This window comes from Nerophis ophidion, linkage group LG28, assembly GCF_033978795.1.
Source record: "Nerophis ophidion isolate RoL-2023_Sa linkage group LG28, RoL_Noph_v1.0, whole genome shotgun sequence".
NCBI classification, from domain to species: Eukaryota; Metazoa; Chordata; class Actinopteri; order Syngnathiformes; family Syngnathidae; genus Nerophis; species Nerophis ophidion.
In genome coordinates this window covers 26,282,956-26,298,974 of record NC_084638.1, presented here as the reverse complement: position 1 = coordinate 26,298,974, position 16,019 = coordinate 26,282,956, and the positions used below count along the sequence as shown (strand labels likewise).

The 16,019-nt window shown below is 29.3% G+C and overlaps 1 protein-coding gene across 1 annotated transcript; it reads left to right on the top strand.

Annotated features, from left to right (window-relative positions):
* The first annotated feature begins 4,165 nt into the window (after positions 1 to 4,165).
* ptf1a (pancreas associated transcription factor 1a) lies at positions 4,166 to 9,023 on the top strand. Its single transcript, XM_061890477.1, has 3 exons — positions 4,166 to 4,578; positions 7,726 to 7,842; positions 8,248 to 9,023. The coding sequence occupies exons 1-3, from the start codon at positions 4,167 to 4,169 to the stop codon at positions 8,457 to 8,459; spliced, it is 741 nt and encodes a 246-aa protein (XP_061746461.1). The 5' UTR covers position 4,166; the 3' UTR covers positions 8,460 to 9,023.
* Positions 9,024 to 16,019: the final 6,996 nt, after the last annotated feature.

The window sequence follows — 16,019 nt, the reverse complement described above, 5'->3', positions numbered from 1 at the left end:
TCAGCCTTTTATTAATACTACATACACACATACTGCTCCTTTAATCAGCCTTGTATTGATACTACATACACACATACTGCTCCTTTAATCAGCCTTTTATTAATACTACATACACACATACTGCTCCTTTAATCAGCCTTTTATTAATCCTGCATACACACATACACCTGCTTTAATCATCCTTTTATTAATACTACATACACACATACTGCTACTTTAATCAGCCTTTTATTAATACTACATACACACATACTGCTACTTTAATCAGCCTTTTATTAATACTACATACACACATACTGCTCCTTTAATCAGCCTTTTATTAATCCTGCATACACACATACTGCTCCTTTACTCAGCCTTTTATTAATACTACATACACACATACACCTGCTTTAACCAGCCTTTTATTAATACTACATACACACATACTGCTCCTTTAATCAGCCTTTTTTAATACTACATACACACATACTGCTACTTTAATCAGCCTTTTATTAATACTACATACACACATACTGCTACTTTAATCAGCCTTTTATTAATGCTACATACACACATACACCTACTTTAATCAGCCTTTTATTAATACTACATACACACATAGTGCTACTTTAATCATCCTTTTATTAATACTACATACACACGTACACCTGCTTTAATAATCCTTTTATTAATACTACACACACACATACTGTTCCTTTAATCATCCTTTTATTAATACTACATACATACATACTACTACTTTAATAATCATTTCATTACTCATATTTATACATACATGTATACTGGTACTTTTATTAATCGTTTTATTAATCATATTTACATATACATGCATACTGCTACTTTATTAATGGTTTTATTAATCATATTCATTATTACTAGCATCATACGTATTACTGTAATAATACATGCTGGTACTTTATTGATTAATACTATCATCATATTTATTATTTAATACATCAATACATGCTGTTAATTGTAATAATCGTTGTAATAAATAATCATATTTATTACTATAATCAAATACTCGTATTTAATACATCAATGCATGCTGGTACTTTAATAATCGTTTTATTGATAGTCTACATCTTTTTTTACTATAATATTACTCTTATTTAATACATGAAAACATGCTGGTTCTTTAATAATCGTTTTTATCAGATGAATTACTATAATAATACTATTATTTAATACTGAATATTACTTGTTGACTACTCTAAAGTAATTCTCAAGTCTTAATCGTATTATTAACTACATTTATTATTAAACATTTTAGTATTACCATGATGTATTTTTTATGAACGACTTTTACATTTTACTGCACAACTGATCATTTTATTCTTAATGTTTCTGCACTCACATATTTATATTCCATTTTTATATAAAAATTGTCCTTTTTTGATGGACGCAGAAAGTCGATCGAATTTCAACAATAAAATACGATTTCAACGAAATTTCCAAGTGTCGGCCTGTTCAAAATTTAAAATGACAAAAAAAAAAAAAAGAAGAAAAAGTTATTTTCTTTTAAAAATCAGGCCTGAAACGAAAACAACTTTTTTTTTTAATTCCTCAAATGGTTTAGAGGCATTTTAAAAAAAGGCATTAATCAAAAGTTAATTATGTTGTTTTTATGCCATGGTAAAAAAAATGTAATTTTGAAACATTTTATTGATTAAATAGATTATTTTGTGCTAAACCATCTAAATCGTTTATGGGATTAAAATCTTCCACCCTTTTTTTTTTTTAATGAATCATACAAAATGAAACCAAATACACGTTTAAAAATGTTTTATAAGACAAACTTTTGATATTACATCGAACAAAAACAAATAAATGCAGTAAAGCATCAAATTCTTTATTGTTTAATATTTAATAATTTCATCCATCCATCCATCCATTGTTCTACCGCTTATTCCCTTTTGGGGTCGCGGGGGTTCATGTGAAAGTTTATTTTTGGATAATTCTCTTCAAACAATCCCCCATAGTTTTTACAACTCTACTTCACTCTAAAATGTTTTTTTTTTAACATAAATACAAGCAGTAAACTATATTATTACTTTTACTTGTCATTATATTTTACCGTGAGATATTATATATATATATAAATATATAAATATATATAAAAATATATAAATATATATAAATCTCTTTGAAATAATCCTCCAATAAATTAAGTTACGTTTGTTTTTATGACAAACGTTTCAATCAAATCGAGCATTAAGGTAAAAATAATATGTTTGAATTATATTTGTAATTATTACACAATAGGGAATAATCGAACTATTTTTTAATTTATTAATACTTAAAAAAAAAAAAAAGAAAAACCTCCATGATTTTATAGTGGTTGTTTTTTTCCGATAACTGAATATTAATTATACAAAATTAACATAAAAACACTTTTCAAAAGTGTGTTTTAAATATGATAATTGTTTAAATCAAATCGAGCATTAATATCCAAAATAGCAACAAGGGATCACGTGTGTAATAATATGTTGTCATTTTGTTTTTATTATTAATATACATATTTGTTTTTTAATTATTTTAAAGAAAGAAAATCCTCTATAATTTTATGTTTTATTTTTTTATAACTGAACATTATTTATACAAAATTAACTTAAATACACGTTTCAAAGTGTTTTTATATATGATAATTGTTGAAATCAAGTCGAGCATAAACGTAAAAATAGCAATTATTGTTTGATAATATATCACAAATACAGTTGTAATTATTATACATTATAGGGAATAATCAAAAATTGTTAATCATTTTTGAAAAGAAAATCCTCTATAATTTTTATGGTAGTTTTTTTTGTTGCTGTTGTTTTTTTCCTCGATAACTGAACATTAAATCTTTAAAAAAAAAAAGAAAACCTCCATATTTTTTATGGTAGTTTTTTTTTGGACAAGTGGATATTAATTAGACAAAATTAACTCAAATAAACGTTTAAAAGTGTGTTTTAAATATGATCAAATTGAGCATATATGTAAAAAAATTGCAATTGTTGTTTAATAATTATATATTGAATTAATATACAATATGGAGAATAATCTTTTTTAAAATAGTAAACCTCCATAATTTTTTTTTTTTTCGATAACTGAAATTAATTCAAATACATGTTTTAAAGTGTTATAAATATGATCGAATAGAGCATACATGTAAAAAAATAATGTTTAATAATTTATTGTAATTATATTTTTAATTGATATACAATATAGGGAATATTTTTTTTTTAATCATTTAAAAGAAAGACAACTTTCATAATTTCAATGGTGTTTTTTTTTCGATAACTGAACATTAATTATACGAAATTATTTTAAATGCACGTTTAAAAGTGTGTTTTGAATTAAATCAAATCGAGTATAAATGTAAAAAAAATTGGAATTATTGTTTAATAATCTATTGTAATTATATTTTTAATTGACATACAATATAGGGAATATTTTTTTTTAAAATCATTTAAAAGAAAGAAAACTTTCATAATTTCAATGGTGTTTTTTTTTTCGATAACTGAACATTAATTATACGAAATTATTTTAAATGCACGTTTAAAAGTGTGTTATAAATATGATCAAATCGAGCACAAATGTAAAAAAATATTGTTTAATAGTATTTTGTAAATATATTTTTAATTAATATATAATATAGGGAATAATCATTTTTTCAAATCATTTAAAAAAAGAAAACCTCCATATTTTTTATATTATTTTTTTTCGACAACTGAACATTTATTAATAAATAAATAATAACTAATTAATGAATCACATTTCGTTCTTGTCTGCACTGTAAAGTTCAGATTTGAACGACACTAAAAGGAAGTCGAAGTCTTAATTAAACGAAATTAACTTCAAATGTGTTTTTAAATATAAACATTAACATAGAAAAACACAATAATAACAACATTGTCGTTATAATTGAATGTGATGACATTTTCGATTCATCCAAATGATCAGAAACGATTTGAATGAAAAGGATTTATTTGGATTTAATTTGAACGAAATCGAGCAAATTTGGAGGAGGGCGAGTGGGCGTGGCCAGGTGGAGGCTTGCCGGGCGCACCGCCATGTGATTGGCCGGCGGCGGCAGGCAGCGAGCGGCACGCGACCGTGGACGTGGCTATAAAGGCGCCTCGGGTGTCCGTGTGGGGGCCGACACGCACGCAGAGAAGATGGAGGCGGTTCTGGACTCTTTCTCCGCCCTGGACTCTTACTCCTTCCACGACCACTTCTTCTCCGAGCAGCTGGCGCAGGAGCAGGGGGACCGGATGGAGGAGCAGGTGGACCGGATGGAGATGGAGATGGACTTCCTGTCCGAGGACTACAAGTACTACACGGACCTGACCTCGTCCCCGTCCTCGTCCTGCTCGTCGTCCCCGGCGACGTCGCTGCTTTCCGGTCGGCGGCGGCGGCGGCGGACGCGCTCGGACACGGAGACTCTGCAGCTGCGTCAGGCCGCCAACGTGCGGGAGCGGCGCCGCATGCAGTCCATCAACGACGCCTTCGAGGGGCTGCGCGCGCACATCCCCACGCTGCCCTACGAGAAGAGGCTCTCCAAGGTGGACACGCTGCGGCTGGCCATAGGTGACGTCATCTTATCTTACCTTACCTTACCTCAACTTACCTCAATGCTGCGGCTGGCCATAGGTGACGTCATCTTATCTTACCTTACCTTACCTCAACTTACATCAACTTACATCAACTTACCTCAATGCTGCGTCTGGCCATAGTGACGTCATCTTATCTTACCTTACCTTACCTCAACTTACATCAACTTACATTAACTTACTTCAATGCTGCGTCTGGCCATAGTGACGTCATCTTACCTTAACTTAAATTAACTTACATCAGCATACCTCATTTTATATTAATGCTGCGTCTGGCCATAATGACATCATCTTGCCTTAACTTACATTAACTTACATTAACTTACCTCAACTTACATTAACTTACATCAACTTACCTCATTGTATATTAATGCTGCGTCTGGCCATAATGACATCATCTTACCTTAACTTACATTAACTTACATTAACTTACCTCAACTTACATTAACTTACATAAATTTATATTAACTCACATCAACTTACATCAACTTACATTAACGCTGCATCTGTCCATAATGACATCATCTTACCTTAACTTACCTCAACTTACATTAACTCACATCAACTTACATTAATTCTTCATCTGGCCAAAGGTGACATCATCTTACCTTAACTTACATCAACTTACACTAAATTACATCAACTCACATCAACTTACATTAACTTACATCAACTTACATTAACTTACATCAACTTATATTAAATTACATAAACTCACATCAACTTACATTAACTTACATCAACTTACATCAACTTACATTCACTTACATTAACTTATATTAACTTATATAAACTTACATCAACTTATATTAACTTACATCAACTTACATTAACTTACATTAACTCACATCAACTTACATAAACTCACATCAACTTGCATTAACTTACATCAACTTACATTCACTTACATTAACTTATATTAACTTACATAAACTCACATCAACTTACATTAACTTACATCAACTTACATTAATTCTTCATCTGGCCAAAGGTGACATCATCGTACCTTAACTTACCTCAACTTACACTAACTTACATCAACTTATATTAACTTACATCAACTCACATCAACTTACATTAACTTACATCAACTTACATTAACTTATATTAACTTACATAAACTCACATCAACTTACATCAACCTACATCAACTTACATTAACTTACATTCACTTACATTAACTTATATTAACTTACATAAACTTACATCAACTTATATTAACTTACATCAACTTACATTAACTTACATTAACTTATATTAACTTACATAAACTCACATCAACTTACATCAACTTACATTAACATACATCAACTTATATTAACTTACATAAACTCACATCAACTTACATTAACTTATATTAACTTACATAAACTCACATCAACTTACATTAACTTACATCAACTTACATTAACGCAGCGTCTGGCCATAGGTGACATCATCTTACCTTAACTTAACTTACATCAACTGACATTAACTAACATCAATTTACATCAATTTACCTTGACTTAGATTAACACACATTAACTTACATCAACTTATCTTAACTTACATTAACTTACATCAACTTACCTTAACTTACATTAACTCGCATTAACTTGGGACGGCGTGGCGCAGTGGGAGAGTAGCCGTGCACAACCCGAGGGTCCCTGGTTCAAATCCCACCTAGTACCAACCTCGTCACGTCCGTTGTGTCCTGAGCAAGACACTTCACCCTTGCTCCTGATGGGTGCTGGTTAGCGCCTTGCATGGCAGCTCCCTCCATCAGTGTGTGAATGTGTGTGTGGATGTGGAAGTAGTGTCAAAGCGCTTTGAGTACCTTGAAGGTAGAAAAGCGCTATACAAGTACAACCCATTTATCATTTAACTTACCTTAACCTACATCAACTTACATTAACTTACATCAACTCACATCAACCTACATTAACTTACATTACCTTACATCAACTCAAATTAACTTACATTAACTTAAATGAACTCTATGTATGACCATATATAGGCTGCATTAACACTGTCTTTATGACCATATATGGGCTGCATTAACACTGTCTGTATGACCATATATGGGCTGCATTAACACTATGTATGACCATATATGGGCTGCATTAACACTGTCTGTATGACCATATATGGGCTGCATTAACACAATGTATGACCATATATGGGCTGCATTAACACTATGTATGACCATATATGGGCTGCTGTATGACCATATATGGGCTGCATTGACACTATGACCATATATAGGCTGCTGTATGACCATATATAGGCTGCTGTATGACCATATATGGGCTGCATTAACACTATTGCTGTATGACCATATATGGGTTACATTAACACTATGTATGACCATATATGGGCTGCTGTATGACCATATATGGGCTGCATTGACACTATGACCATATATAGGCTGCTGTATGACCATATATGGGCTGCATTGACACTATGACCATATATAGGCTGCTAAATGACCATATATAGGCTGCTGTATGACCATATATGGGCTGCATTAACACTATTGCTGTATGACCATATATGGGTTACATTAACACTATGTATGACCATATATGGGCTGCTGTATGACCATATATGGGCTGCATTGACACTATGTATGACCATATATGGGCTGCTGTATGACCATATATGGGCTGCATTGACACTATGTATGACCATATATGGGCTGCATTAACACTGTATGACCATATATGGGCTGCATTAACACTATGACCATATATAGGCTGCATTAACACTATGTATGACCATATATGGGCTGCATTAACACTATGACCATATATGGGCTGCATTAACACTGTGTTTATGACCATATATGGGCTACATTAACACTATGTATGACCATATATGGGCTGCTGTATGACCATATATGGGCTGCATTGACACTGTATGACCATATATGGGCTGCATTAACACTATGACCATATATAGGCTGCATTAACACTATGTATGACCATATATGGGCTGCATTAACACTATGACCATATATGGGCTGCATTAACACTATGTATGACCATATATGGGCTGCATTAACACTATGACCATATATAGGCTGCATTAACAATATGTATGACCATATATGGGCTGCATTAACACTATGTATGACCATCAATAGGCTACATCAACTTCCTGTCTGAGTTGGTGAGATCAGACCTGCCAGTCCGCCATCAGGGAGCAGGAGGAGACCAGCATCTGCAGACCAAGAAAGTCATCATCTGTCACCGCGGGACAAGTCAGTGCTCTTGGATACACAATTCTTCTCCTCTTTCTCCTCCTCCTCCTCCTCCTCCTCTTTCTTCTTTTTCTTCTTCTTTTTCTTCTTCTTCTTCTTCTTCTTCTTCTCCTTCTCTTTCTCCTCTTCCTTGCTCTCCTCCTCCTCCTCTTTCTCCTTCTTCTCCCCCTTCTTCTTTTATTTCTTCTTCTTCACCTTGTTCTCCTCTTCCTCCCCTTCCTCCTCTTTCTTCTCCTCCTCTTTCTTTTTCTTCTTCTCCTTTTCCTCCTCCACCTCCTTCTCCTCTTCTTTCTTCTTCTTCTTCTTCTTCTTCTTCTTTTTCTCCTCCTCCTCCTCCTTCTACATCTTTCTCACCTGGTTTGCCCCCCCCCCCCCCCCCCCTCCACCCTCCTCTCCCACGTGCAGGGTCCCCCTCCCCCAGCGACCCTGACTACGGTCTTCCCCCCCTGGCGGGCCACTCCCTGTCCTGGTCCAACGAGAAGCTCCTGCGGGAGCAGAACCTGATCCGCACGGCCAAGGTCTGGACCCCCGAGGACCCCCGCAAGCTCCAGAGCAAGTCCGGACTCCTGGGGGCCAACATCGAGAACGAGCCGCCCTTCCGCCCGCTGCACGCATGAACACACACACACACACACACACACACACACACACACACACACACACACACACACACACACACACACACACTTGAACTTGAACTTTGTGTATTATTATTTTGTCCATTGTCTTTTTTTTCCCACTTTAATTTTATGAAAAAACAAAAACTAATATTTTCAATGTTTTTCCAAGTTTGAAAACAATATTAATTTGTTTTTATACTTTTGAAAATGAATCATAAAACCACTGTTGGAAAAAAATAATATTTATTGTCACTATGGGGTATTGTTTGTAGAAGTTTGAGGAAAAAATAGATACATTTTGTCCTCAAACTTTTACAAGCAATACCCCATAGTGAGAAGGTTACTCCAGTAATTAAGTCAAATGTTCCAGTATTCCACATGATGTTTTTGTACATATACTGTATATAAAACTTGTACAAAATGATGCAATATTTGTTTCCCTCTTGTTCTATTGCAGCGATCGACAATCATGTATTTAATGTGTGGAAATAATGTATGTTGTAATTTAATGGCAAATATATTTATTTTTATACTGATTTATTTTTTTACTCTACCTTGAAATAAATGACTTTGATATTAAATACATTTCGTTTTTATTTTTCTCTGCATTAATTTTTTCATATATATATATATATCTCCATCCATCCATCCATCTTCTTCCACTTATCCGAGGTTGGGTTGCGGGGGCAGCAGCCTAAGCAGGGAAGCCCAGACTTCCCTCTCCCCAGTCACTTGGTCCAGCTCCTCTCAGCTAATTAAAACCACTTCTGGTCATAAAAATGACTTAGTTAATTATTATTTTGCAAAAAAGAAATGAAGTTTATGAGTTTGAACATCAAATATGTTGTCTTTGTAGCATATTCAACTGAATATGGGTTGAAAAGGATTTGCAAATCATTATATTCTGTTTATATTTACATCTAACACAATTTCCCAACTCATATGGAAACGAGGTTTGTATTTTATCTCCCCAAAATACACTTTATTAAAATATTTTTACTGTTGAATACTTTTAAAAACATTTTTACATTTAACATTACATTTTTTAATCATAAAATTGCATGAAAAAACACTTTGAGTCATAAAAATGACTTGAAAAAACCGAGCTAATTAAAATATTAGAACTACTATTATTTTTGATACTTTTAAAAACATTTTTTTCATTTTCGTTACGTTTTTTAATCATAAAATTGCATGAAAAAACACTTTGAGTCGTAAAAATGACTTGAAAAAACCGAGCTAGTTAAAATATTAGAACTACTATTATTTTTGATACTTTTAAAAACATTTTTTACATTTTCGTTACGTTTTTTAATCATAAAATTGCATGAAAAAACACTTTGAGTCATAAAAATGACTTGAAAAAACCGAGCTAGTTAAAATATTAGAACTGCTATTATTTTTGATACTTTTAAAAACATTCTTTACATTTTCGTTGCATTTTTTCAAGCATAAATCACACATTTTTTTTACAATTTTATTCCCATAAGAAAATGACTTTAAAAGACGACCTAATTAAAATATTACAAATTTATTATAACAAAAATATACAAAAAATAAAATGCGTCGTATAATTATAAAGTTTAATTAGACATAACTAATTTTCTAACTATTTTATCCCCGCATTATATTGTTCAAACATTCTTAAGATTATTTTTACGTTTTTTTCATCAAAAAATTGCTCTTTTTGCAGCTAATTAAAACCAATTCAAGTCATAAAAATGACTTAAAACGACGACTTAAAAGATCACAATTTTCCGTCGTAAAATTGCATGAAAAAATGCTTCTAGCCATAAAAAATTACTTAAAAAAACTGACCTAATTAACATATTGAAATTTTATTAAAACAAATGTGATTTTTTTTATACTTGCAAAATGTTTGTTATTGTATAATTATGATCTTTAGTTAAAATTAAGTCATTTTCTAACAATTTTATCCCCCTAAAATAAATTTGAAAAAACATTAAAAAAAATACTTATAGTCATAAAAATGACTTTAAAAGATGGCTTAATTAAAATATTACTTTACTTTATTATGACAAACATATACGAAAATTAAACCGTATTATTTATTATGAACTTTAATTGAAATTAAGTAATTTTGTAACTATTTTAAAGCCAGAAAATACACTATATTATAATATGTTTACTTTTGGATCATTTTTAAAACATTCTTAAAATGATTATTATGGTTTTTCATCATACAATTGTACTTTTTGCAGCTAATTAAAACCCCTTTTAATGACTTAAAACGATGACATAATTAAAATATTACAACATTATTATAACAAATGTGATTTTTTAAATTGCAAAATTAGTCCTTATTGTATAATTATGACCTTTAATTAAATTTAAATACTTTTCTAAGGATTTTATCCCCACAGAATAATTTTTTAAATAATATGTTTACTTTTGGATACTTTTTCAAACATTCTTAAAATGATTATTTACGGTTTTTCATCATCCCATTCCACTTTTTGCAGCTAATTAAAACCACTTCTAGTCATAAAAATGACTTAAAACGTCAACTTCATTAAAATATCACAATTTTCTGTCGTAGAATTGTATAAAAAACACTTCTAGTCATAAAGATTTACTTAAAAAAATGACCTAATTAAAATATTGAAATTTTATTATAACAAATGTGATTTTTTTTTAATTGCAAATTTTTTCGTTGTTGTATAACTTTGATCTTTAATTAAAATTAAGTAATTTTCTAACAATTTTATCCCCCCAAAATAAAAAATAAAAACATAAAAAAATACTTCTAGTCACAAAAATGACTTTAAAAGACTGCCTAATTAAAATACTACAACTTTATTATAATAAAAATATACACAAAACAAATCGCATCATGTAATTATAAACTTTAATTGAGATTAAATAATTTTGTAACTATTTTAAACCCAGAAAATATACTATATTGTAATATGTTTACTTTTTGGATACTTTTTAAAACATTCTCAAAATGATTATTAGTTTTTTTCATCATAAAATTGCATAAAAAAAACACTTCTAGTCATAAAAATGACTTTAAAAGACAACTTAATTAAAATATTACAACTTTATTATAACAAAAATATACAAAAAAAAATTAAATGTATCACATAATTATAAACTTTTATTAAAATTAATTCATTTTCTAACATTTTTTTATCCCCCCCAAAATACACTTTATTGTCACGCCTGTAAGTTTATGTTTTGGTTTTGGGCAGGTTATGTTGAGTTTTTTTGGACATTTAAGTTCTGTCTTGGCACTTCCTGGTTTGTTTTCGTCTCCATGGCAACTGATTACTTTTCACCTGTCATGTCACGCCCCTGTCCTCAGCCTCACACCTGTTTTCACTAACCATCATAGCTACTTAAGTCACTCTTTTTCTTGTCTTCATTCTAGGATCTTCACGCACGCACGCACGCACGCACGCACGCACGCACGCACGCACGCACGCACGCACGCACCCTACCCATGCTGCGCTATCTTCATGCCCTCCAACACCTGGCTATCAATGCCCCTTGTTTTGATCCAGGTAAGTTTTGTATTTATGCCACAGTGCACTCTTTTGTTCCACGTCTTTAGTCTTGCCATCCTGCTGTTTAAGTTTATAGTTAAATTGTATTTCATGCCATTGAGCAAGTGTTTTTGTTTTCCCTGTTTTGTATATGTTATAGAATCAAAAGATGTACTCACAGTCACATCTCGCCCGTGCAAATCCTTCTCTGCATCGAAGAAACAACTTTAATCCAAGCCCAGTTGTGACACTTTATTATAAAATGTATATTTTTGGATACGTTTTAAAACATTCTTAAAATTATTATTACATTTTTTCGTCATAAAATTGCTATTTTTGCAGCTAATTAAAAACACTTCAAGTCATAAAAATGACTTAAAAAGACAACTTCATTAAAACTTACAAATTTTCTTCGTAAAATTGCATAAAAAACACTTCTAATCATAAAAAATGACTTGAAAAAACGACTCCATTAAAATATTACAACTTCATTATAACAAATGTGATTTTTTTAAATTGCAAAACTAGTCTTTATTGTATAATTTTGACATTTAATTAAATTTAAATAATTTTCTGAGGATTTTATCCCCACAGAATAATTTTTAAAATAAGATTTTTACTTTTGCATACTTTTTCAAACATTTTTAAAATAATTATTACTGTTTTTCATCATCCCATTCCACTTTTTGCAGCTAATTAAAACCACTTCTAGTCATAAAAATGACCTAAAATGACGACCTATTTAAAATATTACAACTTTATTATAACAAATGTGATTTTTTTATTGCAAAATTAGTCCTTGTTGACCTTTAATTAAAATCAAGTATTTTTTAACTATTTTATCCCCCCCAAAATTTACTTTATTAAAATATTTTCACTTTTTGATAATTTGATAATTATTGCGGTTTTTCATCATAAAATTGCACTTTTTGCAGTTGATTAAAACCCCTTCTAGTCATAAAAATGACTTTAAAAGACGACTTAATAAAATATAACAACTTTATTATGACAAAAATATACACAAATTAAACCGTATCATTAAATTGCAAACTTTAATTAAAATTAAGTAATTTTGTAAATAATTTAAAGCCAGAAAATATACTATATTATAATATGTTTACTTTAGGATTCTTTTTAAAACATTGTTAAAAGGATTATTACGTTTTTTCATCATACAATTGCACTTCTTGCAGCAAATTAAAATAACTTTTAGTCACAAAAATGACTTAAAACAACAACCTAATTAAAATATTACAACTTTATTATAACAAATGTGATTTTTTTCATTGCAAAAATGTGTCCGTATTGTATAATTATGACCTTTAATGAAATTGTAATAATTTTCTAAGAATTTTATCCCTACAGAATAATTTTTTAATAATATGTTTACATTTGGATACTTTTTCAAACATTTTTAAAATGATTATTACTGTTTTTCATCATCCCATTCCACTTTTTGCAGCTAATTAAAACCACTTTTAGTCACAAAAATGACTTAAAACGACGACCTAATTAAAATATTACAACTTTATTGTAACAAATGTGGTTTTTTTATTGCAAAATGTGTCCTAAACTATACACACATTTATTGTAAAATAAAACTTATTGTATAATTATGACCTTTAATTAAAATTGAGTAATTTTCTAACTATTTTGTCCTTCAAATATAGACTTTATTATGTTTACTTTTTGATCATTTTTAAAACATTCCTAAAATGATTACGCTTTTCATCATAAAATTGCACTTTTTGCAGCTTATTAAAACCACCTCTAGTCATAAAAATGATAAAACGACTCAAATGACAACAGAATTAAAATCTTTCAACTTTATTACAACATTTTTCATCATCCCATTCCACTTTTTGCAGCTAATTAAAACCACTCCTAGTCATAAAAATGACTTTAAAAGACGACGTAATTAAAATATTACAACTTTATTATGACAAAAATATACGAAAATTAAACCCTGTCATTTAATTATAAACTTTAATTCAAATTAAGTAATTTTGTAACTATTTTAAATCCAGAAAATACACTATATTATAATATGTTTACTTCTGGATACTTTTAAAAACATTGTTAAAATTATTATTGCGTTTTTCCATCGTAAAATTCAACTTTTTGCAGCTAATTAAAACCACTTTTAGTCACAAAAATGACTTAAAACGACGACCTACTTAAAATAATCCAACTTTATTATAAAAAAATTTGATTTTTTTTTATTGCTAAATTGGTCCTTACTGTATTATTATGACCTTTAATTAAATTTAAATAATTTTCTAAGGATTTTACTTTTGGATACTTTTAAAAACATTTTTTAAATGATTATTACGTTTTTTCATCATAAAATTGCACTTTTTGCAGCTAATTAAAACCACTCCTAGTCATAAAAACGACTTGAAAAGATGACAAAATCAAAACCTTATATTTTCTAATAATATGTTTACTTTTGAATACTTTTTAAAACATTCATAAAATTATTATTATGTTTTTTCATCATAAAATTGCACTTTTTGCAGCTAATTTCTAGTCATAAAATTGACGTAAAACGACGACTCCATTAAAATATTACAACTTTATTGTAACAAATGTGATTTTTTTTATTTATTGCAAAATTAGTCCTTATTGTATAATTATGACCTTGAATTAAATTTAAATATTTTTTTGTGGATCTAATCCCCACAGAATATTTTTTTAATTATATTTTTACTTTTGGATACTTTTTAAAACTTTCTTAAAATGATTATTCCGTTTTTTCATCAGAAAATGTTTTTCATCATAAAATTGCACTTTTTGCAGCTAATTAAAACCACTTTTAGTCACAAAAATGACTTAAACCGACGACCTAATTAAAATATTACAACTTTATTGTAACAAATGTGATTTTTTTTTCTATTGCAAAATTGGTCTTTATTGTATAATTATGACCTCTAATTACAATTAAATCATTTTGTAAGGATTTTATCCCCAGAGAATAATTTTTTAAATAATATGTTTACTTTTGGATACTTTTTAAAACATTGTTAAAATGATTATTACGTTTTTTCATCATAAAATTACACTTTTTGCAGCTAATTGAAACCACTTTTAGTCATAAAAATGAGTTAAAACGACGACATAATTAAAATATTACAACATTATTATAGCAAATGTCATTTTTTTAATTGCAAAATTAGTTCTTATCATATAATTATGACCTTTAATTTAATTTAAATAATTTTCTGAGGATTTTATCCCCACAGAATAATTTTTTAAATAATATGTTTACTTTTGGATACTTTTAAAAACTTTCTTAAAATGATTATTACAGTATTTCGTCATAAAATTGTACTTTTCGCAGCTAATTAAAACCACTTCTAGTTATAAAATTGACTTAAAACGACGACTTCATTAAAATATTACAACTTTATTGCAACAAATGTGATTTTTTTTTATTGCAAAATTAGTCCTTATTGTATAATTATGACCTTTAATTAAATTAAAATATTTTTTGTGGATCTAATCCCCACAGAATATTTGTTTTAATGATATGTTTATTTTTGGATACTTTTTAAAACATTCTTAAAATGATTAATACGTTTTTTCATCATAAAATTGCACCCTTTGCAGCTTATTAAAACCACTTTTAGTCACAAAAATGACTTAAAACGACGACCTAATTAAATATTACAACTTTATTATAACAAATGTGATTTTTTTAAAATGCAAAACTGTTCCTTACTGTATAATTATGACCTTTAATTAAATGTAAATAATTTTCTGAGGATTTTATCCCCACAGAATAATTTTTTAAATTATATGTTTACTTTTGGATACTTTTAAAAACTTTCTTAAAATGATTATTACTGTTTTTTATCATCCCATTCCACATTTTGCATCTTATTAAAACCACTTCTAGTCATAAAAATGACTTTAAAACAACTTTATTTTGACAAAAATATACACAAATCAAACCGTATCATTAAATTGCAAACTTTAATTGAAATAAAGTAATTTTGTAACTAATTTAAAGCCAGAAAATACACTATATTATAATATGTTTACTTTT

Coding starts and splice junctions, on each gene's coding strand:
- ptf1a (XM_061890477.1), top strand. CDS start 4,167: ATGGAGGCGGTTCTGGACTCTTTCTCCGCCCTGGACTCTTACTCCTTC. Junction 4,579..7,725: donor CACGCTGCGGCTGGCCATAG/GTGACGTCATCT, acceptor GACCATCAATAG/GCTACATCAACTTCCTGTCT. Junction 7,843..8,247: donor CATCTGTCACCGCGGGACAA/GTCAGTGCTCTT, acceptor TCCCACGTGCAG/GGTCCCCCTCCCCCAGCGAC.